The following is a 25,963-nucleotide window of genomic DNA, read 5'->3' on the forward strand; positions in this document are numbered from 1 at the left end:
CCAGGATGGAGGCACGAGCTGTCCCACGCAGGCTCACGCTGTCGGCGGTCTCGGATCCGGAATTGAAGTCAATAGGCCTTGGCAAAGGCAACCCACGCGGTGAGTGGAAACGGCGTCTGGTGCGGACCAGGAGGGTCCGGGGTGCTCCTCTTCTGGAAGGGAGCAAGGGCCAGTCTGGAGCAACCAGACCAGCAGTGTAGATTTCAAGGATTGTCGTCTAGGAGGTCACTAGCCAGCCGGCAAGTGACCAGACAACGCGTCGAGCAGCAACCAAGCAAAAGAGCCCCACGCAGATCTCGTGGATGCTGGAGGGCTGGAGATGCAGGAGCTGCTCGGGCCTGGGGCTTCTCAGTCCCCAAAGCACTTACTCGAGGATGCCTCTGAAGTCGTGCTGGAAGCGAAGTGCAGTTTCTTCAAGATGGCCGGTCCCACGTGTCTCGTCGCACCCACGGATCTCACCTGTGCTGCAGATGTAGGTTGAGGTCGGAGAGGTCTGGAAGTCCGGATCTCGTCGGGCTCTGAAGTCTGGTTCCGGCAGGAAGGACGACAAAGTGAACCGCTAGGACGCTTGATGGTGCCTGCAGTTGCAGGGTGGACACTCCTTGCCCACAAGGGAGATTCTTCAGTCTTCTGGGGAGCAGAACGTCGAAGTCCAGAGTTTCTTCTTTGTAGAGTTGTTCGGGATAATCTAATTTGGAATGGGACCAGCTCCTACCTTTATCCTGCTAAAGGGGGCTGTACTGCTGACTAGGTCCCTCCAATGGGTGGACCAGGAAGGGGGGTGGTTACACCCCCTATCCTTTGTCTGGTTTCGCGAAGAGCTGGGGCTGGAGTGCCCCAGCAACTGGTTTGAACCGGGGTATGCACAGGGACACCTGGTGTGCCCCAGGCATGTCTCATTCCTTTCAGCCCTCCCTACCTCAATACACAAAATCCTGTCTGGGGTGGTACTAGCACCTCCCAAGGCAGGAAACCCTTTGTCCAGGCCTCCCTCGCTGGAAGGACTCCCAGCAGCAGGAGGTCAGACTTGTGTCTGTGGTGGCAGCATCCATTTTGTGATGCTGAGGCTTCGTTTAACTTTAACCGGGGTTCACAGTTACATACATGTCGTGTCCCTCTAAAAGGGTGGAATGCTACCCCCGTCGCCAGAATTGGCGAGGGGGTAGTATCCCAATTCGTATGACACCTTACTCGACATGTTTTGATAATGCTATACCAGAGTTAGCATTCAACCGCGAGGATTATAATGCACCTAAGAGTATATGGTATAGCGTTATCATGGAACAGCTCTAAGGACTTGGTTGCGCAAGCTGCAGACAGGCTCAGCTCATGCTAGAGCACCATCTCACATAATTCCAAGCACTCTGCCTTCAGGATTGATAAGGCCTGCCATAGGAGTGACTGATAGGAGTATATGTGCCCATTTTAGGGTTAGATATAGGTGTACTATATCTATAGCAAAGGGTGTTTACACCACCTTGCCCCAGCTGTCGTACCAGCCAATTGTGTCTGTTTAGGTGGCCAGCCAGGGGTGGCATAATACATGCTGCAGCCCCTGGTAGGCCTTGCGTTCACCTATGCCCTGGGTACCTAAGGTACACTGTACAGGGGCTGATAAGATGTCCCAATACCAATTGGTAAATGCACCTAAAGTACATGGATGTCAATTTATAGAGAGAACAGCTAGGCTGTGGGTCTGATTAGCAGGCCCACAGCCAGGGAGAGTCGTAAACCAGTGAAGCAAGAAGCAAAAATCTGGGGTGACCATAGGATTGCAGACCCTACTCTCCTACAACCACATCACAGAAACCGCCCTCCTCGCCGCAACAGACGACATCCGCTTCCTACTGGACAAAGGAGAAACAGTAGCGCTCATCCTCCTCGACCTCTCAGCGGCCTTCGACACAGTTTCCCACGCACCCTAATACGCAGACTCCACGACGCAGGTATCCGGGGCTAAGCCCTCGACTGGATCTACTCCTTCCTCTCCGGCAGAACGCAACGGGTCAGACTCCCCCCTTTCCTCTCGGACCCTTCACCAATCACCTGCAGAGTCCGCCACCGATCCTCCCTCAGCCCAACGCTCTTCAACGTCTACATGGCTCCCCTCGCCCCCATCGTCAGAACCTACGGACTCAACATTGATTCATACGCCTACGACACCCAACTCATCCTCTCCCTGTCAAATGAAGACAACACAGCCAAACACAACCTCCAAGAAGGCATGGAAGCTCTTGCCAAATGGAGGTAAAGCAGCTGCTTACAACTCAACACCGACAAAGCAGAAGTACTCATCATGGGCCCACACCCCGACGCCTGGAACTACACCTCGGCAGCCTACCCTCCCCCAGGGACCACTCATGCAACCTTGGAATCATCCTAGACTCTGACTTCAAAATGGAACGCCAGATTAACTCCGTCACATCCTCCTGCTTCCACACCCTCCACCTACTATCGGAGTATAGATACCCCTCGAGCACAGAAAAACTGTTACCCACTACGGCAGCGCACTCTACACCTGCATAAACAAAAGCCTCACCCGCAAGCCACAAAACATCCAGAACACCGCCGCAAGAATGGTCCTCAACTTACCACATCAATGCCACGTCTCCCAACACCTGCGCAATCTCCACTGGCTCCCCATCGAGGCAAGAATCACCTTCAAGATCTGCACCCACGTACACAAAGCACTCCACACAGCAGGCCAGCATACCTCAACAGCCGAATCAACTTCCACACACCCCAAAGAACCCTACGATCAGCCCAGCTCTCCTACACCGTGGTTCCCCGCACCAGAAAGACCAGTTCAGGAGGCCGCTTCTTCTCTTTCCTCGCGGCCAGTGCATGGAACGCCCTACCGCTCCACCTCAGGCAGACATCACTCCCCATCTTCAAGAGAAACCTCAAGACCTGGCTCTTCAACAGACCCCCTCCTTGAAGGACTGAAACCTGCACCACCCCTCCCCCAGCGCCTAGAGACCCTTACGGGTGAGTGGTCGCACTTAAAAAACCCATGATTGATTGAGTTCGATGTATATTGGGAGTCTGTGAAGGAAGAGTACTCACTGCTCCCCAACCCTGAAGAGTTAGTAGATGCCATTGATCCATCACTAGAGAGGGAGATGGATTTAGAATCCCTCAGCCAGCACATAATTTAACTAACTGTGAGGCGCAGTGTATTATCCCCTTCTGGGGAAGGCTGGAGGCTGCAACCTCCTAGAGCAATGGGGGCCTCTAAGGGCAAGAGCAAAGCCAGGCCCAATACCAACATTAGAGCTACCGATACCTTATGCGATGCCTTTGACAGACTGCGCAAGGCCTTCCTAAAAAGGCACCTAGACAGGAGGGACAGGACAATTTCCAGGCGGGCTCTACCCCCGAGGACGAATCCTGCCCCCAACAAGGAGTAGATGACAATACCTGATAATCCCGATGGGAATTCAGGGGATGAGTCAAGCCCAAACCGGCCCAGAAACCGGTCCCAGGATGCTTGTTTCCGGTCCAGGGAAACATGGCTTGGCAGTTCAGGCTGGACTGTTCGCATGAGGCATAGGGTCACACTGATTTGCATATGGCCATGTCTGAACTGGGGTGGTGGAGTGAGCTAAAGAATGATGATGGATTAAACCCCGATCAGTTGACTGGGGGTGAGTGCTTGCATTGTTCAACACTCCGTCCATCATCCCCTTTGGTTTTGCTTTGTTCGCCCTAAGTTTGCAGGGAATGCCCAGATGTGGTCCCTTGCTCACTTTACCACTGGATTCAAGCTAGCCTGGCTAATGACGGCTGATTAGCCAGAAACCGGTCCCAGGATGCTTGTTTCCGGTCCAGGGAAAACATGGCTTGGCATTTCGGCTGGACTGTTCCCATGAGGCACAGGGTCAGACTGATTTGCATATGGCCATGTCTGAACTGGGGTGGCGGAGTGAGCTAAAGAATGATGATGTATTAAACCCAGATCAGTTGACTGGGCGTGAGTGCTTGCATTGTTCAACACTCCGTCCATCATCCCCTTTGGTTTTGCTTTGTTCACCCTAAGTTGATTTGGCATGCCCAGACGTGAGTCCCTTGCTCACTTTGCCACTGGATTCAAGCTAGCCTGGCTGATGACGGCTTATTAGCCAGAATCCGGTCCCAGGATGCTTGTTTCTGGTCCAGGGAAGACATGGCTTGGCAGTTCGGGCTAGACTGTTCCCATGAGGCACAGGGTCAGACTGATTTGCATATGGCCATGTCTGAACTGGGGTTGCGGAGTGAACTAAAGAATAATGATAGATTAAACCCAGATCAGTTGACTAGGGGTGAATGCTTGCATTATTCAACACTCCGTCCATCATCCCCTTTGGTTTAACTTGCGAAGAACTGGCATTTTTGTTGCGGGCTGTCACAAAGAGATCCACTGTTGGTTCTCCCTACCTTATGAAGATGCCTTCTTGAATTCCCTGATTGATCTCCCACTCATGGCAGGTTGATTTTAGCCTGCTCAGAGTGTCCGCCTTGACATTCTGATCTCCCAGAAGATGTTCCGCTTTCAGGGATATTCCATTTTGAACTGCCCATTTCCATATTTTCTGGGCTTCCTGAGACAGGGAGAGCAATCTTGTACCACCCTGTTTGTTGAGATAATGCATTGCTGTTGTTTTGTCTGTCCTGATTAGCATAGCTAAGCCTTGTATTCTAGGCAGGAAAGCCAGCAATACTAATCTCACTGCCCTGAATTCCAGTAGATTGATGTGAAGTTGATGTTCCTGTAACTTCCAACGACCACTGACCTGGACGTCTTGAAGAAAAGCCCCCCAACCTTCAAGGGATGCATCGGTGGTAATAACCAGCAGAGCTGGACCGGTAAGAAAGGAAAGGCCGACTAAGATATTTTGTTAATGTGTCCACCACGCTACGGCCTGAACCATGGCCAGTGTGATTGTGACAATGTCGTCGAAGGATCCCACTGCCTGGCCCCATTGTCAATCCAGTTGTTCCTGCAACAGACGCATCCTCAATCGTCAGAAAGGAAGTAGAGGGATGCAAGACGACATTGTTCCTAGTAGTGACTTGTAATGGCGTACTGAAAGACAGTTTCTTTTTGCAAATGCCTGGGATAGAGAGATTAGCCTCTGTTGTCTCTCCATGGAAGGAAACGCTTACTGTGGTGTCCAGAATCGCCCTCAAGAACGTGATGTTCCTCGCAGGATGGAGGGATGATTTCTGTGTGTTCAGAGTCAGGCCCAGCTTGGCAAATATTTCCTCACATGCCACTGTTGACGACAGTACCTTTTGTCTCTGGCTACAACAAACCAGAAATACTGCCTGTGGGAAGGATGAATGGGGATGTGGAAATATGCATCCTCCAAGTCTAAGGTGGTTATATGATCCCCTGGGTTTAAGAGTAGCAGAATGTCTTGGAGGGAAACCATAGAGAAGGACTGCTTTTTGAGATAAGTATTTAGAGTTTTCAGATCCAGAATAGGACGCCATTGACAAAAAATTATTCGGACTGTGAAAAAATAGGAATAAAATCCCCTTCCTCTCGGGGAGATTGGCACTGGTTCTATTGCTCCCTTTTGGAGCATTGTCTGAATCTCCAAGCGTATCAGATGCAGATGTTTGACCTATTGACGTGTCGTAGGAGTACGAGGGGGAATTTGAAGGAACTCTAAAGTATGTCTAAATTGTATTAGATTGAGGACCCATCGGTCCATAGTTATTTTTTGCCAATGATGATGATAGAAAATTCTTCCACCCAGGGTACCTTCTGGAGGGGGAGGGATAAATGTAGCCAGAGTATGAAGGTTGTCATTTTCTTCGCGAGTTGTCTTTTCCTTGACGACCTCCTCTTCCTCTAGGAGCTGATTTTAAGTAGCCCCCTGTTTGTCGTTGACCATACTGTTGTCGGTACTGTTGTCAGTATGGCTGAGAAGATGTAGAGTAGGAGAAATATCTGTCTGTTTGTATCCTCCTCTATATAATGTTTGGCCTCTCCCTCTAGCTCCTCGAAAGGGCACCTTCCGGTACTGCAGTGTTCCCAGGACCTTCGCGGTATCTGTATCTTTTTTGGTACTCTGTCGCACATCGTCCACATGTTTCCCAAATAAGGCTTTCCCATTGAAGGGAAGATCCAAGATCCTATTCTGAACCTCCAGTCTAAAAGTTGTTGCTCTCTGCCATCCTTGACGGCACCCCTCCAAGCGATCTGAAAGCCGTGGTAGCGATGCCCTTCGCACAATCAATGACTTCAGCCGAAGCCCTATCTCCCTCCTGAAGGATCTTTCTTACCCCCTGTCTACTATCCTCAGGAATCAGATCTATATAAGGCATCAGGTCATACCACATCTGCCTATCATCTGTCCAGAATGGCAAGGGCATTTGCAGCTCTGACCAGAAGAGCTCAAATGGAAGAAAAGACTATATCCTGGTGAGGCATTGGCTGAGGTGATCTTGGCAAGGGCTTTGGCAGAAACTCCCTGCTTCTAACTGGAGTAGCTGGAATGGAGCATGGGCGCGGAGCCGCTGATGGCACCTCCTGAGATGCTGGAGTTGGTGGGAACCTCTTTCTGTAGTCCGCCAGCATAAACTTCAGGTCTATTAATAAGGAAGACGGCATGCCAACCATCTCTTCCTGGTAACCTTGGTGATATTGTTGTTGGGGAGAATATGGATACTCCCCGTATTCCTCCTCAAAGTCATCTTCCTGACACTTCATATGTAATTGTGAAGGGCTACTTGCATAGCCAAAAGGGCCTTCATCCTCCTACTCTGAATCCTGCTCCTCCTCTGAGGGTCTAAGGTTCTCTCAGGAGTGTTCTAGAGGGTGAGAGGTCCTGATCGGTTAAGGGAAAAAGAGGTGTAGTATTGCTCGGTGAGGTGATTTCCAGGGTAATCCACCTCTTCCTGGCCACTTCCAACTTCTCCGGTGTTTTTTTTCCCTGTTTGACGAGCCCGCCGTCGAGATCGCCGACGACACCGTCGTCGTCGATGGAGCCGTCGTCACCAACAGCAGTGCCTTATCCTTTGTCGACGTAGTAGTTACCATCGTCGTTGTAGTCGTCGACGATCCTGTAGTCAGATCAGCCATCGTTTTCGAAAAAGTAGTCATCATCAATGCCGTTGCCAACAATACCGGCGTAAAAAACGTCGTTGATAGTGACATCGTCGACTGAGAGCGATCAGTCACAGGCAGTGAAGGCTTCTTTGGGATTAACTTAACGTCAATCTTCGTCGTCGACGATGAAGTCCTCTTTGTCGACGATCCAGTAGACTAAGCAGATTTTGCTGATTTTACTTCAGGAGGCATTGATGAATGCTTCTTGAAGGATTGTCTTACCTGAGGGGGTGATTTAGACAGCTCAGAACCTGTCTTTTCTGTAGCCTTATCCCCCGAAGCATGCCCCTTACTCTCCTTTTCTTTAGTCTGAGGAGATTTTGAGGGACTGCGCCCAGAAGACCATGAGTGGTTTTTGAGGGCCTTCTCAGGAGGCTCCTCTGAGGAATGAGTATGAGGCGATTTCTTTCTATTCTGAGACCTTCTAGACGAAGAAGAGGATGCCTCATCACTATCACTGGAGATAACCTCCTATCTTACCTTAAGCTTTTGAAGCCATTTCAAAAGGCGCCCTTCACGTCCCTTAGGGTTTTACTCGAAAAGGTACGACATACCTTACAGTCTTTAGCTTGATGGTCCGGAAAAAGACAGTAAATGCAGTTAGAAAGGGTGATCAGTGTAGAACCTCTTCTTGGAACAAGTGGCACAGGCTGTAAACGAACCCTTTTACTCCTTTCCAGACATTCTCAGGTAGAATGAATTAGTAGTCAGCAATGAAGATGATAACAGCGGATGAAATTCGCAGGGTAAAACTCCAAATCTCAAGTAGCAAGAGAAAGTTTGAGCAGAGCTCAAAGGAGACTCCCTAGCACAACGTGCAGTAGAAAACCTGAGGGTCTAAGGTTCTCTCAGAAGTGTTCTAGAGGGTGAGAGGTCCTGATTGGTTCAGGGAAAAGTTGAGTCTCTTTTACATAATGACTGTTATGGGCTACAAAATGGAAATGGGTCTAGGCCTTTTTTCTGTTTTGTATTTATCTAAGCATTACTTTTTTATATACCGGGGACTCCCATCTCGACTACAGGGAATGATTCAAGCATGTGAATCTATGAAAATTCCAATACTGATTCATGAGTTGGAGGATTACAGGGGACGTTGTCAGGGGCTAACACCCTCATCAGAAGAGCCTAGGCAGACTCTACATTCAAGAGGTATGGATCCAAGTGGAGAAGGAGGCCATGCTGGTGTTAGCGAGGTGGTTTGGATCTCGTGTGGACAGATATAGTGCATGTTGTCGATTTCTTGTCAATACTGGTGGACTAAGAATTTGGTTTACCGCACTATTAATGCGATCAGATCGGTAATCTTGGCGAGTCACGTCCCTATACACAACATTAGGTAGAGAAACACCCGTTGGTCTGTAGGCTCCTGAGGGGCATTCGGTTGTCTTTTTCCCTACAACCTAGGTGATCTTTCCTATGGGATGTCAATGTAGTATTTCAACTACTGCAATCATAGAAGGATAATGCATACCTTTCCTGCAGGAACTTAAAAGGTAACTTGGCAATTCTGCTATGTCTCTTCTCATATAAACGAGTTTCTGACGTTCATGCCTTGGCTGTTTCAGCACTTATGTTCACCCCGGAGGGGATGTCTTTTACTATAGCTAGATGCACCAAATCCAACACCAGGTTGGTTCTCTACACTGCTTTTTGGGTCATCCAAAACTTTGCGTGGTACAGTGTCTGAGAGCATATGAATCTCTGACGGAGGAATATAGACCACCCAGAATGGTGCAACTGTTTATTTCCCTCAAGAAGCCTTTCAAGTCAGTTTCAGGGCGACTATTGCCCGTTGGGTGAGATGGATAATGGAAGAAGCAGGCTTTGATATCTCCTCCTTCAGAGCACACTCCAGCAGGGGAGCTATGCCCTCAACGCCCTTCTCTCTGTGAAGCCGCCTGGAGGACATTCTCAGAGCTGTTGATTGGTCTTCGGACTCCACCTTATTTTTTTATATTCCAAACCAATCACTGGCATGGCTTCATTGGTTGTTAACCAGCTTTAAACATCATAATCTGTGCTTTCGGTCCCGGCATATAATATCAAAACTCCTAGCTATCGTAAAGGAAAGTTTCAATTCTATTAAGGTTGTGGAGGCAAGGATTATCCCTCCCTGTTCTTTTAGCAACTATTACCCTTCCAGTATCTACTGAAGTCTTCAGTGATGGATAAGTATGCTTCGGTTGAGGGATAATATTATAGTTATTTGCATCTTGGGATGTAATGTTGATTCCAACTTTGCCTATTGTTTCTGAATGGATGAATCTGGGTCATTATTAAGGTTCTCGAGTAATTACCAGTATTGCTGAGTTGGTGAATAATTCATTCTCTGTCATACACTGGAACTTATGGAGCTTCTGTTTGTTTTCTACAGGATTGGATCAGAAGCAAAACTATTGATTGAAAAGCGAGATTCAGGAAGTTTCGCTTGAACAAAGAGGATTTGATATTTGGATTTTGATATATTGATATTCCTTGATTTTGCTTAAATGGGACTGACTCTATGGTTGTTTTTTTATCGTTGCAAAGACCTATGGGATTTGTAGCCTTTGAATAAAATATGCTCTTTAAGGATGCTGAAATGAAAGAGTAATATCTATACAAAAAAGGGGGAACCCGGTAAGCCTATGGCATCTGGGTAAATAACATAGTATACAAAAAATTATGTACCTATATAGTATAGCCTTTGTCTCTGAGCTGTTTAACATTTATATAGTTATATATGATTTTATGATTCCATAGACGGATTTCTATTAGCCCTTGTCCTGATAAGGCCCGTAATCAATGGGCTGAAACGCGTCAACACTTATAAGAAGACACCAGCCGCCCAAAAATCTACGATGTATAAATAAAATCAATAAGGAGTACTATAATTAGAGAGGTTGAAAGAATATAGACCGGTTTGGCTCCTTTTCATTCTGTTTGGTAGATCTTGTTTTATAGGAATGCTTGGCTTTATGTTTATAAAGCATCCTTCTTTCAAAAATGTGGGCTAGAACATATGAAAAAGATAAAAACATCATTGTATTAATGTATATATATTGTGTATATAGGTTTCTGAAAAGTGATGTACATATATGTGTTTGTTTGCTTTTGTATATAACTATGGGTTTGAGAACCAAAAAAAACCTTTGCTAATTAATGAGAAAATAAAAGAGCAGTTAGAAATTTGCGTTGTGTTATTAAGTTTGGCTTTGGAGGTTTAGAAATGAGATGGAACTTATTTACAGATGTGATAAACTTCACACAGGAAGGAATAATTCATTTCTCTCGTCCTTTGGAAATAGATTGTTGTTAATTATTCCCTAGAAATGAAAGAGTAAAGCATAATCCTCGCCTATGCGTCCTTAATAGAATTGAAACTTTCCTTCACGGTTGCTAGGAAATGCATATTCCCTGGCTCTGTCTCTGCAGGCTCCTGCCCAGCAGCCACTCTCACCTGCATGTGGCTTGTCCACTGGTCAGCAGGCATTGGTAAGGGAGACAAGATGTGACTGATGACAATCATTCAGGCACAAAAATAATTCACTAATGATATAATCGCATCTATATGGGTGTGCATAAGAGGTAGCCTTACCGCTCTGGTCCTCAGTGGTGTCTGCTTCGTGGATCTGATCATCAAACCACATGTGGGCTACAGTCATTCTGTTCTGAGTGAGGGTTCCGGTTTTGTCAGAGCAGATGGTAGAGGTAGATCCAAGAGTTTCCACAGCTTCCAGGTTCTTCACCAGGCAGTTCTTTCGGGCCATTCGCTTGGCAGTGAGGGTCAAGCACACCTACGGCACAAGGAGGAAAGTTGGTTCAATGTGCTGGACCTTTGTTTTCCATGTACCTATGTAACATGTATATGTGTTTTTTAGACATGAGACACAGACAAATTGCAACATTGACATTATTATGTTGGAGTCAAAAACTGCAAGACAACTTGAAGTATCAGGTAGTTAGAGAAGATGAAGGCATATATAATTATACTTACATTCTTGTCCATATTTGGCAATTGCAGGCCAAATGTTTGCTGCATGTCTCTGATTTTGTAATGCGACCTCTATGGTTGTGGGTTGTGTCACAAAATATTCAATAGCAGGGGTTTGTGGAACAAACTGCCTATTAAATGTTCATTAGGCGTGTTGCTAAATGTAACTACCTGTGAGTAGCTACAAAAAACAAGTTACTTTTCTTCGATAACGCCTTGTCTGATACAGACACTATCTAGCCGCAGATTCCTTACATTGGCATTATCCCCAGGCATCAGACTGTAACTGGACATTTTCAAGCAGTACCCATGCACGCCTGTAGGTGGTGTCAAAACAATCCATGTTGGTGGCATCTGTCCTGGAGTTGATGTACGAGGTAACTATATAGGTGCACCTTGTAAGGGTGGAACTTTCATCCTTTTATCAGTTTGGAGAGCAGGGAGGGTTGGGGCGGAATCTGTGGCTAGATAGAGTTTCTACAAGATGAACAAGTTACTTACGATTGGCAGCGTATTATCTGGTAGAGACACAGTCTAGCTGCAAATTCCTTAATGTTTTGATTCTCCCCTAGCATCAGACTGGATCTGGAAATCTTTCAGCAGCCCCTCTGCATGCCGGTTGACGCCGCGTTACGACTCCGTGATGACGTTGACACCGGTTGTGACGTCAGTGGAGTCATATAAGTCCCTCTGGTGAGCAAATGTCGGTTTCTTCTGTGAAACCTTCTGCGCTAAAACGTGGAGCCACTATTGAAACTGGCTGTGGAAACAGTGTGCCAAAAAAGATTAATGTATCTTTAAACATAATTAGAAAATGGAATACATTGCATGCTAATAACCAGACAAGTCCCATTGTTATGATGAAGCAAATGGAAATGAAAGGTATGGTAATACTGAGTCAAGATTTAACAAATAAGACCAAACGGTCCATAGAATCACACTATTACGTGATTACTGATTACGTGAATTCTGTAATTTAAAACCAGTACTGAAAAGGGGTATAACCCTTACACTACAATCATTCGCAGAGCAGGGAGGATGGGCAGGGTGTTAAGGAATATGCGGCTAGACTGTGTCTCTACCAGATAATACGTTACTGAAGGTAAGTAACTTGTTCATATGATAGAGACATCTAGCTGAAGATTGCTTAACTTAAATACCATAGCTATATCCACCCGGAGGAGGATCTGCAAACAAATCCTCTCAAATATTTTAAATTGACCACAGACCTCTCAAAGAGAACCATCTAGTCTAAAATGACAACAGACCTGAACCATCTAGTCTAAAATGACCACAGACCTGACCTATGTAGGAATTTAACGAAATAGAGCATGGCTCTCCATAAACAACGTGGCATAGACCACAGACAATATAAATAAGAAACAACACCGCAGACAAAGAAAACCAAAGGCCTCAAGGGGAACAGGATAATACCCTGTCAGAAGACATCTGACAATAGTATTTAACCCCCAAAGGGTGAGTCCTTGGAATAGATGGGCCAAAGGCAAAGCGAATGCGATGTAACCCGCATTCCAGTGGCGTAACACAACGTTAGGGAACCCCCCTGAAAATTGCATGGATGGGCCCCCCATACTCTGGACACAGTAAGGAGCTCTCAGGCCTGGGGGCCCACTGCTCATGCACAGTGCTGGGGGGGCACCCAGGAGCTGGGGGCAACCCCGCACCTCAAAGCTGTGGGCACTATTTTTACACCACTGACGTACCTACATACAGCATGGGTGCCTTCATAACCAATACAGTTCTAATACTGAATATGAAAAAAACATTCTTTAACATATAATTCCTTCCAAAAATCCAAGACATTCAGCTTGTCACCTACTAAGTAAACTTGAAATGTCCTACTATAAAACTCACTAGTGGGTACTGCAGTGGGTCTTCCCCAATACGTTCCTCCTCACTAGATAACAAGATCACTCTTGAATCACCCCAGACACCCACTTACCTCACAGTACCTCTACGGGCTGGTTGTCACCTACAAACAATCCTGGATATTCAGGCAACACATGTGCACAATTTGCTCCTGCTATTTACATCAGTTTTTTTTCTGCCCCAAATTGTGGGTTCAAACTCCCACAAACTGAGGACCCACAGTAATACTACTTTATGCTCAAATATGTTTGCACACAAAACAGAATTTAGTGTCTCATAGTAATTGCGCGTAACCACAAACTTTTCAAAAATAATGCCAGAGAGGATAAGTTACTTACCTGTAATCCTAGTTCTCTTCCAGGGGTATACTCATCAAAGTCATAAGTACTGAATAATCCCCGCCCACGATCGGGACCCCGGAACATTTTTATAAATACATATGTATGTGTATGTTTGGAACCGCAAGTACATAGTACTTCCAAAACTTCCATATATACATAGAAAACACGAAAGAAGCTATTACAACACACCATTTAATCTTATAAATGTCCATAACCGTAATGGTAAAGTATAGAAACCCTTATGAACGTCTCCATATGGGGGCCGATTCTGATCCTGGATTTTTATTTTCCATACAAATAGGATTTGTATTTTTTTCCATACAAATTGGAAAAGTCCCTTCCAACCCGTGTAGTACGATTCGTACTGGAAAAATACATACAGATCGGCCCGATCCTTACAAATCGGAACGGGAAAAGCTGTCCGACACGGACTTGTAAAAAAGACCATACAATTTGTAACAAGCATTTGCAATGCAATAGGTCTCGCATTATAAAAGTTTGAGCTATTGGCATTGCTAATAATAATGCAACACCAATAACTCAAACATTCAGTAATGCCAGACCTATTGCATTGCAAATGCTTGGTTTGTCTTAAAATGGAAGATGGATTTAATGAATTTGCGAGATGTGTAAAACTGAACTTGTAGCCTATGTAGGGTTTATGGAATGTATGCCATTTTTATGTGTGACATGTCTATCTTAAAATTAATAAAGAAGTTTAAACAAAAATAAACAAAGTCACAATCCAAGGCAGCACACAATGTTGTAACCGCAAAGGATTTCCAGGAATATGAGTAATGAGAGACACCACTTTATCCCTCTCTTTTCTCTGAACAAAAAGGAAGGATTCTTCTGCTATTTCCATGGTACTCGTGAATAGCCCATTTCGTACTGTTGTTTTACACATGCATTCTGGTACTTGTGGACCTGTGTTAACAATGGGAGGCAAATTCAAAACCAATAATAATATTATGTACTGATACTGGAAATAATGCCCCTGAGATCTCTGCACACACACGAAGGCAGGTCCTCGAATGGTGCACACCCTTGGATGTACACACTGAAAGGCGGAAGCACCAACAGCACTGTGATAAGTGATTTTAAATGACATTCTGGGTCACCACTAATATTATTTCTTAGCACTGCAATGTGATTGAACACAGCTCATCACAGCCACACAGGGCCATCTTTAGGGCAGTGCGACCGGTGCGGCCGCACAGGGTGCTGACCTTGGGTGTTTAGCAATAACTTATGACTGGAGAGATGAGGGGCACTTTTGCCTCGAGGTAGTGAGGGAATCCAAACAGGAAGTCCTGGGTGTGGGGGCACTGAAAATGACTGTCGCACCGGGTGCTAAAGCTGGCCATCAGCCACGGATACTGAATTCTTTAGGTGGCACCTAGAAGGCCTCGAGAATGCACAGAAAAACACATTGTGGCACAGTGGGTTGGGGTGAGTTGCAGCGCTCCTTCGCTAATTTGCAGGTCAAGGGTTTCCATCTCTGCATTTTATCGTCTCAATATGGATGACATGCAGAGGCGGTGCTTCCATTGTTGCAGCAGGTGCAGTGGCACCGAGCCAAAGACCTGGAGGGCCACGGGCCCTGAATATTGCACTGAATATTGCTGTATTTTATCATTTAAACAGCAGCCGGGGAGTGGGGGAAGGGTATATTTCCGTCCTTGCATACTGGACACCCTAAACGATGATAACCTACCCAGTACTGTTATTAAGGGCTGGTCCGAGCAGGGAGCGGGTCAGGACCCTAAGTGCGCTGCACTGGGACGGGTATGGGGTCAGCCCTTACACAAATGCACACACACACATACACCAACGACCCAGATTTAGCGCCTCATAACTTACCTAAAAGGAGCAGCGCTACATCTCTCGCCGAGAAGAGCATTGTTGCAGTACGGGGACTGGAGCACGGGGCTTCCTCCTGCTTCGGTGCAGATCAAGCGATCGCTGCTGATCGCGGGCGGACCCAAGAGGCATCCGCTTCACCTGGTGGCCGGGGCGGGGCGGCCCATGCGCACCGGTGCCGGGCATGTGTGGCGAGAGTTTCCAGCCTTTGGTACGATCCCAGGAGATCAAAGTTGTGGAAACGATTTTAAAGAATCCATATGAAAATCAACCATTAATGAGCGCTGCAAGCCCAGGATGTGAAAGCAACAAGCACGCGAGTTTACGAATTTCTAAAGGCACTGCAATGAAAAACTATAAAGAAAATCTGTTTTTAGGTATATATGGAAAAGTGCTGGAAATAACGTAAAATAAATACATGCCACAGAGGTGGATGAAAGTAAAGTTTATATTGCCTCGTAGTGCTGTCCACCAGGCCCAGATTCCGGCAGAAGCGGGATCAGCTGCTTCAGGTGAGAACTCTTTCCTGTTGGGAGGTGGCATGACGTCAGTAGTATCGCCTTTCTTCGCCTTGGCTAAACATGTTGCTTTCCATATTGGGAAGGGTACTCTGCACAGAGGAATGCATCGAAGCCCAAACAGGCCGACAGAGGACACAGAGACACACAAACACATCAAACACCATAACTCAGACAAGGGAGATGGACGGTGCAAGTGGTGATGCATGTACATGACACACCACAACCAGATTATCTTACATCATAGGTGCTTTGTAATGGCAACAGGGATTTATATAATGCTGTGTGCCGTTATTATGCTTCGCATCGCTGTGATGTTTGGGTAACTTTACATGGGATTTGTGTGCAGTTTTATATGCAACAAACTTTGCCCAAAGGCACCAGAGCACTTTACATGAGGACCATATTACACAAGATAGGCCACACTTTATTACAATCAAGACCAGAGCACGGCGGCGCACGGGATCGAGATCGGGCATGTGCAAGCGGTATAATGTTGGCTCCGAGAGTGAGGCCGGGCCATATAATCTAGTAGCGTGTGCCTTAGGGCGCTGGCATGCCCCTCTCTGGCGCAATGGGTCCGGAGCTTGCCTGGGTTTCAAGCAGGGAAATGCAGCATCTGTTCCAATATGGCCGCTAGTGGAGCCTATGGAAAGTTTTTTTGCGAGAATGTGCACCCCCCTTTACCTACAGGATTGCCGGTTCGAGGGCCGAGGCCCTCGGGGAGCGGGTGGAGAGCATGGGTGGAGGGTGTGGGCACCGTGTGGTTCCCTTGCCATAGCGGAGCAGCTGACCCGGCTACCCTGTCTTGCGGTGGGAAGATGCTGCGGGTCACTCGGGTGTGGAAGCAGTGTGAGAGGAATTTGACCACATGTTAGACGGTGTGGCGGCCGGGCCCATTGCGTGGACACAGGTTTCTTATACATTTCGGTAGCTTTGAGGATTAAGGCGCCGACCGCAATTCCTGCGTCTCAGACCCACGTGAACTTTGCAGCCTGCTGGTAGTTTAATAGCCCAGAGCGGTATCTGGGTTCGGGGTCCCATCCTGACTGCAGAGACGCTTGGTAACCCGCATCTCGATCCCTCTACCACAGGAACTGCACGCAGTGAGTGTGTGACGTGCTTGCCCCCCACCCCCTGCGTCAGATCGCAGAGCAATGTAGTCTAGTCAAAGCCATAGTTACTGCTTTTTCTGCTGATGCAACATCAACCATTGACAAACCAATAGTGCTGACTTGTTGTAGGTACGATGTTACGTATATCTGTGATTGGACATTCCGTGTGGTTTTTGTTTTACATCTGTGTGCTCCGCTCGCACTCTGTTTCATGTTCTTCAAATGCGTGTAAATAAAACAAGTTGTCCTAACCTGCTTTCGATCCCCGAGCTGACAAAATTGCAGTGTGCCAAGGCGGGACCAGCACCTGGCTCCTTCCCCCTCTTCCCAGCAAAACCAGCTCCGAAAGCGAAACCTTCCTTGGGGCGGGACTTCCGTCTTCGGAAGCCCGCGCACGCGCCCACGGGAAAGCAGTGCTGGTGACGCGGGGCTCATGCCCGAGGGAGAGCCCCGCGGAGGCTGCAAGACCTTAGAATCACGGTAAGGGGGGGGCGCTTGCATGTATGGTGTGGGGGGGGCGCTTGCATATATGCGGCACCTGGGGGCGCACTTTTATGTATACGGCGGTGGGGGGGGGAACTTCTATGTATGCGGCGGGGGAGGGGGGGGCTTATATGTATGCGGTGGCGGCCAGGGGGAGGGGGGGCCCTTCTATGTATGCGACGGCGGCGGCAGGGAGGTGGGTGGGGGGCCCTTCTATGTATGCGGCGGCGGCAGGTGGGGGGGGAACTTCTATGTATGCGGCGTCGGCGGGGGGGGGGGGCTTTGTATGTGTGTAGGTGCGCTCCTGTGTGTGTGTGCCTTCTTGCCTGCATGTGTGTGTTCAGTGTGCCTTTCTTTGCATGGGAATATGAGGGACGGCGACGTGCGCGCTCACGAGGTAGAATCTCCGGCAGGAGAAGCTCGTGACAGTCGGCTGTCTACATTCCCCTGAAAGTGATTACATTAGTTGTCTCGCTAGACGCAAAAGCTTCGCTTTTGCGTACGTCTAGCGAGACCTAAAAAGGCTGTCCAACCCGTCAAGTACGATTCGTACCGGGTTGTCAGCATACGATTTGAATGGAAAATGGCCTGTATACGGGGAATGACTCGTACCGGGCAACGAAGCAAACCCCTATATGCCTCGTACCCTGGTATGACTCGTTCTGGGGGTACGACTCATACCGGGGTACGGGTCATATAGGGGTATGAGGCGTACAGGGGTCCCCCCACATGTGAGGCGTGTGAATGGTGCGTACCCTAACATCGCGCATGTACGCAAAGTACTTACGCGATTTTTGGGGTACGGTGCGTACATACGCGATTTTGGGGTACGGTGCGTACATACGTGATTTTGGGGTACAGTGCGTACGTACGCGATGTTGGGGTACGGTGCGTACATACGCGATTTTGGGGTACGGTGCGTACCTACGTGATTTTGGAGTACAGTGCGTACGTACGCGATTTTGGGGTACGGTGCATACATACACGATTTTGGTGTACGGTGCGTACATACGTGATTTTGGGGTACGGTGCGTACATACGTGATTTTGGGGTACAGTGCATACGTACGCGATTTTGGGGTATGGTGCGTACATACGCGATTTTGGGGTACGGTGCGTACATACGTGATTTTGGGGTACAGTGCGTACGTACGCGATGTTGGGGTACGGTGCGTACATACGCGATTTTGGGGTACGGTGCGTACCTACGTGATTTTGGGGTACAGTGCGTACGTACGCGATTTTGGGGTACGGTGCGTACATACACGATTTTGGGGTACGGTGCGTACGTACGCGATTTTGGGGTACGGGGCATACATACGTGATTTTGGGGTACAGTGCGCACGTACGCGATTTTGGGGCACAGTGCGTACATACGCGATTTTGGGGTATGGTGCTTGTACGGTGCGTACACGACCAGTACCCCTTCATCGCGTATGTACGCACCGTACCCCACTTTCCGTGCCATCCGTATGCACCGTACATACGCACCGTACCCCTGTATTCATGGGGTGTACGACGCGTACATGAGGGAGTCTGTCTCGTACTGTTTTCGGGGCGTACAAGGTTTTTACAGCACTTTTTGGCTCTTGTAAAAAAAGAGCTGTATGGAGTGCCGTTTGTACGAATCGTACTTGCCGGGTTGTAAACTGCTGCCGGGAATACATGGGAACGTCTTGTACAGAGCAATCGGAATCGGAATCGCTTGTATATACGAGTTGTATGGTCTTTTTTACAATTTGTATGGAGTGCGTCTATTTGTACGGATCGTACTTCCTAGGTTGTAGGGTCCTCCTTACAAGTACGAGTTGTATGGGGAAAACGCTCCATACCACGATTTGTACAGCGTTTTTCCAGGATCGGAATCGGCCCCATAGTGAGAACGACAAACAATTCAGCAACATTAACCAACTAAAGGGATCCAATGAGGTCAATGTTCGTGCTTTCTTGCATCCTTTATTGATATCCAAAATTATTTAAAATTCCCAGCACATGATTAGCTGAAACTTAAGGGTTTCTATACTTTACCATTACGGTTAGTGACATTTATAAGATTTAATGGTGTGCTGTAATAGCTTATTTCGTGTTTTCTATCTGTTGCACACTTGTTTGTGCTATACAACACCTTCAGGTAGTAGGTGTTGGAGGCTAAGGGGCACATTATGATGGCGGACGGACCTGAGTCCGTCCGCCACCATAGAGTAGGAGGGAACCTCCGCATGGCCTGCGGAGGTCCCTCCAGTGCAATTAGGATGTGACCGCCACCCTGGCGGTCACATCCTCTATTTTTAACATTGCGGCGGGTGCGGCTTCAAGCTGCATCCACAGCAATGTTAAAAATGCACGCATTGCATTTGTATGTAGAAAGTGGCAGGCACCGCGCGGTGCCTGCCGCTTTCTGCATACAAATGCAGGGGGGTACCATAGGTACCCTCCATGTGCACCCCCCACCCCCCTTCACCTAGGGGGCCCGCAACGGGCCCCCGCAGTGAAGTTACACATGCTTTTCCACGGCGGAAAAGCCGCCGCGGAAAAGCATGTTTCAGAGCCCATCCTAATCTGGCTGACGGTGTCTGAGAGACACCGTCACCATATTAGTGCTTTTCCGCCGCGGTTGTGAGCCAACCGCGGCAGAAAAGCTGCGGACGGAAACCGGGACCCACCAGCCATCCTAATGTGGCGGTGGGTCTTTGGTGGGTCCGCAGAGGATTTTCCGCATCCTCCGGGCCGGCGGTGGCTTCCGCCGGCCCGGAGGATGCGGAAAATCCTCCATCCTAATGAGGCCCTTAGTTAGCACCCGCTTGCTTGATAAGCAATGTGTTTTTGACTTTTCACGCTATAAATTATTGTTATGGTATAATATATCTAGTGAATGTGCGAATATTTCCCCTCGGGGGAACACTACTACCTGCTTTGTTCAGTAAATACATATATACATGTATACACACATAAATATGCAACCTATTATAGTTCCAATAGGCTAAAATGCCAAAATTACATGGATTTCTATTGCATGAAAATAATCCCATATATAAATGCTGTATTAGCAAGACCTTGACAGCCGAGGCTGTGTTTGCTTACGCTCCCAATTGTTTTAAAACTGCACTGTTCTTTTTTAAAAACTGCACTTAGAATTGCCACATTACTAAGCCTACCTGTACACTTCAGAAACCTGCTGTTTCACCGCATTGCTCCCCGGTCCACCAAGGGATTTACTGTGGAGGGAGCTGCGGTTACATTTTACTTCGGGGCTAGAGGCGAAGGGAGGCGAGGATCCGCTGTCAGCAGATCAGCTGCTAACGGTATAAAATTAAAAGGCCGTCGCTTCGCGCAGCTGACGTGCGCCGATAGCGAGCCCTTGACAGCTGAGGCTGTGTTTACTTACACTCCCAATTGTTTTAAAACTACACTGTTCTTTTTTTTAAAACTGCACTTACAATTGCTGCATTACTAAGCCTACCTGTACACTTCAGAAACCTGTGGTTTCACCGCATTGCTCCCCGGTCCACCACAGGATTTCCCCGTTTGCTGTGGAGGGAGCTGCGGTTTTATTTTACTTCCGGGCTAGAGGCAAGGGGAGGCAGCGATCCGCTGTCAGCAGATCAGCTGCTAACAGTATAAAATTAAAAGGTCGTCGCTTCACACAGCGGACGCGCGCTCAGTAAGGGTTGGTGCTCATTCCTGGCATGTGACACGTGTCACTCTGTCATGTGGCATATGCCACAGCTTATTTCACATGTGCCACAGCAGGTCATAGATTTCTGACATGCTCTTTCATGATTAACTGCAGATAATGCCAGTTGGTGATTTCCAAAGGACTACCATTCACTCAGCTAAAAGAAAGAAAATATAAAAAGGAATTTTCCTAGGTGAATTTTCCTAAGTTTCCTGGTCAAAATGTACGCAACTACTTGTTACCAACTCTTGTACCATCTGTTTTATATATTATTGTGGGGAGCAAAGCTTTTTATCATAGACAGAGAGTGCTGGTCCTCCTCATGTTTAGATTCCGTTTTGCTTTTACATTCTACGAATCCACACTTAATTTTCATGCTTTATAAATAAATAGTCTTCTTTTCTTTCACTCTGGGACTTGCCCCATGCATTTTATTTTCTTACACAACCATTCCCAAAAATAAGGGATTCCCTTAATAGCAAGCCTTGCCCCCCTGCCACATGCCACAGCATGTCACATATTTCTCACATGCCCTGGCTTCACTAAAAAGGCCACAAATCTCACAGACACTGCTAGGGGTGATTTACAATAGGGCATCTTTCATTAGGGTAAAATAAAGGAAAAATAGAAAACATTATAAAAATAGAATTTTCCTAGCTGGGGTTTGAAAAAAAAGCACTGAGCGCCACTGTTAGTTCCCACTGGACCATCTGTTCTGCGCAGAGAGTCATTGTCAAAAGCCTTTGTGTAATTGAAAAAGGGTACTGTCCTACCTCTATGTCCATGTTGTTTTGCATTCACATACCACAAATCTACACTTGATTTTCCTTATTTATAAACAAATAGCCACTCTTTTCTTCCACTCTCAGACTTGCCCCATGCATTTCTCTTTCTTACCTAACTATTCCCAAAGTATCATTCCACAAATTAAGGGATTTCCTTAATAGCAAGCCTTGCTCCCCTTTCACATGCCACAGCATGCCACAAATGTCTGACATGCCCTGGCTTCACTGAAAAGGCCACAAATCTCACAGACACTGCTAGGGGTGATTTACAATAGGGCATCTTTCATTTGGGTAACATAGAAGAAAAATAGAAAAAATTATAAAAATCAAATTTTCCTAGCTGGGGTTTGAACCCTTGTCAAAAAGCACTGAGATACACTGTTAGTTCCCACTGGACCATCTGTTCTGCATAGAAAGTCATTGTCCTAAGCCTTTGTGTAATTGAAAAAGGGTGCTGTCCTACTTCTATGTCCATGTCGTTTTGCTTTCACATGCCACAAATCTACACTTGATTTTCCTTATTTATAAACAAATGGCCACTCTTTTCTTCCACTCTCAGACTTGCCCCATGCATTTTCTTTCATTCCCAAAGTCTCATTCCACAAATTAAGGGATTTCCTTAATAGCAAGCCTTGCCCTCCTTTCCACATGCCACAGCATGCCACAAATGTCTAACATGTTCTGGCTTCACTAAAAAGGCCACAAATCTCACAGACACTGGTAGAGGTGATTTACAATAGGGCATCTTTCATTTGGGTAAAATAGAGCAAAATGAAAAAGAATATAAAAATTGAATTTTCCCAGCTGGAGTTTGAACCCTTCTCAAAAAGCACTCGTGTTGATTATGAGCTACCGCTGTACTATCTATCAGATTGTGAGGTTTATGTGGCTCAAATCCATTTTATCAGGAAAGGACTGTGCCCACCTCACTGTTCTGTCAATGCCATTTTGTTTTTACATGCCACAAATTCTATGTCATGACCCGGAGGTTCTGTTTATGCTTCTCATAGTTTTACTACATTACCCATGTTTTCCTGTACCTCCCATGTCACATGCTCTAATTATACATGAGCTACCCATATAACTGTAGAAGTCACCATTTTGTTTCCTCTTTCTTTGCTGCTTTACAGCCAGATAAGTGCAGTTTAGTTCTTTATGCTTGTACTGACATAATTACAGATATCTCATATCTCTATTGCTTAGAATGTTTCTTTTCTAAATGCTTGTAATGCCATAGTTGTAGGTATTTCCTACCTCTATTTGCTGTTAATGTCATGCTTTCTATGGGTTGCGGTTCCATGAGGGCAGGAGTTGATCGATCACCTACTGCATGAACTACAGCACTGGGATTCCGCCTTTATTTTCTGAACACTTACGGCAGTCGGACTCCGACGCTGCTTGCTGCCTGAGTGGAGCAGGGAGCAGACAGCGCACATCTCGCTGATGTGCACAGTCCTCTTTTACTTGTAAAGAAGGACCACACAATGCGCATGTGCAGAAATTGAACGCGACGCTCAGGGATATTGATCAGAGCATTTGCTAACTTTTTCTACAAGTAACATGACTTGGCTCTGTATGTGGTGCCAGGGGCGAATTCTCCCCCTACGCCCTGTCTCACAAGTATGTGCTGGGTTGTATACATTTGCATAGGCTTTGCCTTGAGTCGGTTTTTTGGTCCCGGCATCTCCCTCCACATTTAAATTAAGGCATAATCCCTGGCCTTACAGGGTTAGTTCCACTCCCCCCTTACTCTCTCAACTCCCAGTAAATTGAGTGGGCATGCAGAGAGAATGGCACAATGGGAGCCCTATAAAGCGGAGGCAGACAACTACCATGAAGAAGGTGTTGACCAGCTAGAGCGAGATTTGGTGGATGCACTGGACTGCAGTGTACAGCAATCTGTGAATAAGGCCCTGGCATGGGTCCAAGGTCCCTTCACGGGGCAGCTGTGTGAGTTTGCATGCCATAAAGGCTGGCAACCCCAACTTCCTCCGGCCAACAATGAGGTGGGCCCATCAAAAAAGGGCAAAGTCAAGAGTAAATCACAGCCAGAGGTACAGGGAGAGGCTTTTACAAAGCTGAGGCACAAGAGAGAGACTGAACACGATTATAGTGCCAACCCACAGGGAGAGTCCTCTCAGTCTCACAGCATGCAGAGGCCCTAGACTCAGACTGCTCTTACCACACTGAGGACAGTGATGAGGGCGAGAAGGCAAGACCCAGTAAGAAGAAATGGGCTCCAGTCCATACCCTTCGGGTGCTCCAATTCAAGACCACCCAAATAATTCTCCCCAAGGAGTCCAATTGGGTTCCGCCTCCAGAGGTTGCAGAACACCTTCAAACCCATTTATGGCGGAGCTTTGATAAAGAGGTACGTGCACGTCTCTGCATGGAGTGTCCCCGCCCAGACCTGGTGGGTAAGGTTACAGACAAGCCAGAGGTAGATCTCGTCATGGTCACTTTTATGAAAAAATACGCAAGGGACCCGAAAAAGGGCCTGGATCGCTCATGTTGGATGTGCCAAGATAAACTACTTAACCTGGAAGGAACCTTGACTAAGATCTTAGACTTAGCATACTAAGCCAAAGAGTCAGTACCTCAGTAAATACTGACAATCTGATTGGCTGGGCTCAGCGAGCAGTCTGCATGTTAGGGAACACCAACTGCACCATCTCTACAGAGCACCGGAGATCTATCCTGATGAGATTAGATCCTACACTCAATGATCTATCCAATGTGGAAGCCAGCCCAATGGCTGACAGCCTATTATTTGGGGGCTCTCCAGATTTTGTGCCACCTAGTCGACTATATGCAAGGCCCAAATGAAGCTAAAATGAGTATTCTGGAGAGGCCTTTTTGTCAGGGTGCACCCGGATGCCATGGAGGGTGCACCAGGCTATGGAACCCACCAAAGCTCTCAACAAGGCTACTATGCCTGCCGCAAAGGTGGTTGGTATGGAGACCAACCAGATCCCACCTTCTATCCCACTCAACCCAGAGGTGGCCGCCCCATATTCTGCCGCAGATCCAGACACGGACAGTAGAATGCAATCCAGGACACAGGATCTACTGGTATGAGTTATTCCCGTCTCGGAAGTGATATTGGGATGAAAAGTGCTGCTATTCATAAAAATTGTAAATGCATATCCATGGACCCACGTGTACTGGAGACCATTCAGGGCTTCAAACTGGAATTTATGAATCTCAAACTCATCTGGCCCCCCAAGACAAATGTATTTTTCCCAAACACAACAAGTTTTTATATTCTAACTCTCCTAGCCAAGCGGGCAATATGCCTGACAACTCCCTAGCCCAAAGGGTTCATGAGACCCACCTTTCTATTTGAAAAGAAGGGCAGAGGTGACTACTAGTCCTAAACCTCAAAGATTTCAATGTCTGGATAATGTACCGACATTTCAAAATGGAAGAAATTCTCTTGCCAAGAGATATTCTACATAAATGCGACTCGATGGTCCGTCTGGTCCTGGAGGATGCCTACCTCTCCGTCCCCATATTCCTACCTCAACGATGGTTTCTACAGTTCATATGACGGGAACAGTGCATGGAATTCAAATCCCTTCCATTCGGTCTCTCATTGGCCCCGTGGTGTTTCACTAAATTGATGAGACCAGTCGTAGAAGCACTGAGGGCTTGAAGAGTATGTCTAATTGACTAAACAATCTCCATTTGATGGTCCAGGACCTTCAGACACTCAGGACTAATCTATCATGGACTATACAACTTATTCAGAGTCTGGGATTCCTGAACAACTCCCAGAAGTCAGTCCGGTCACCAGTCCAGCAAATGGCATTTCTGGGTTTCCAGATAGAATCAGTCAGAGCACAATTTCCTTCCAACCCAAAAGATACACAATATCAAGAGGCAATTGAGGTCTGCGTTGTGCCAACAGACTGTATCGTTGAGGTAGATTGTCAGAATTGTGAGACTCCTGGCCTCATCGATACAAGCCATATTTTCAGGCCCCCTCCATTACATAGCCCTTCAGAGATTAAAAACCCAACACTTATGGAAAGGTCTATCTTACACAGAACAAGTCCCACTGATGGGCAAAGCCAGGACAGAGATAACATGGTGGTTCGACCACATGGAATCCTGGAATGGTCGAGCCATTTTTGGCACATCACCAGAAATAGGGATCGAATTGGATGTCCGCCGGTTGGGGAGTGAGGTGCAGGACAATGTCGACAGGGGGTCAGTGGT

At 47.1% G+C, this 25,963-nt stretch overlaps 1 protein-coding gene across 8 annotated transcripts in view; it reads right to left on the minus strand.

Moving 5' to 3' along the window:
• Positions 1–25,963, minus strand: part of LOC144772352 (sodium/potassium-transporting ATPase subunit alpha-1-like) — a 3,188,308-nt gene that overhangs the window by 1,491,773 nt on the left and 1,670,572 nt on the right. For 7 of the 8 annotated variants that reach the window (XM_078656610.1, XM_078656614.1, XM_078656612.1 and 4 more), the window contains one exon: positions 10,677–10,875. The exons of the other annotated variant lie outside the window; for it this stretch is intronic. In XM_078656610.1, the coding sequence (XP_078512736.1) occupies positions 10,677–10,875 (199 nt within the window). The remainder of the gene's footprint in view (positions 1–10,676; positions 10,876–25,963) is intronic. 8 annotated transcript variants of the gene reach the window in all.

This window comes from Lissotriton helveticus, chromosome 8 (assembly GCF_964261635.1).
Source record: "Lissotriton helveticus chromosome 8, aLisHel1.1, whole genome shotgun sequence".
NCBI classification, from domain to species: Eukaryota; Metazoa; Chordata; class Amphibia; order Caudata; family Salamandridae; genus Lissotriton; species Lissotriton helveticus.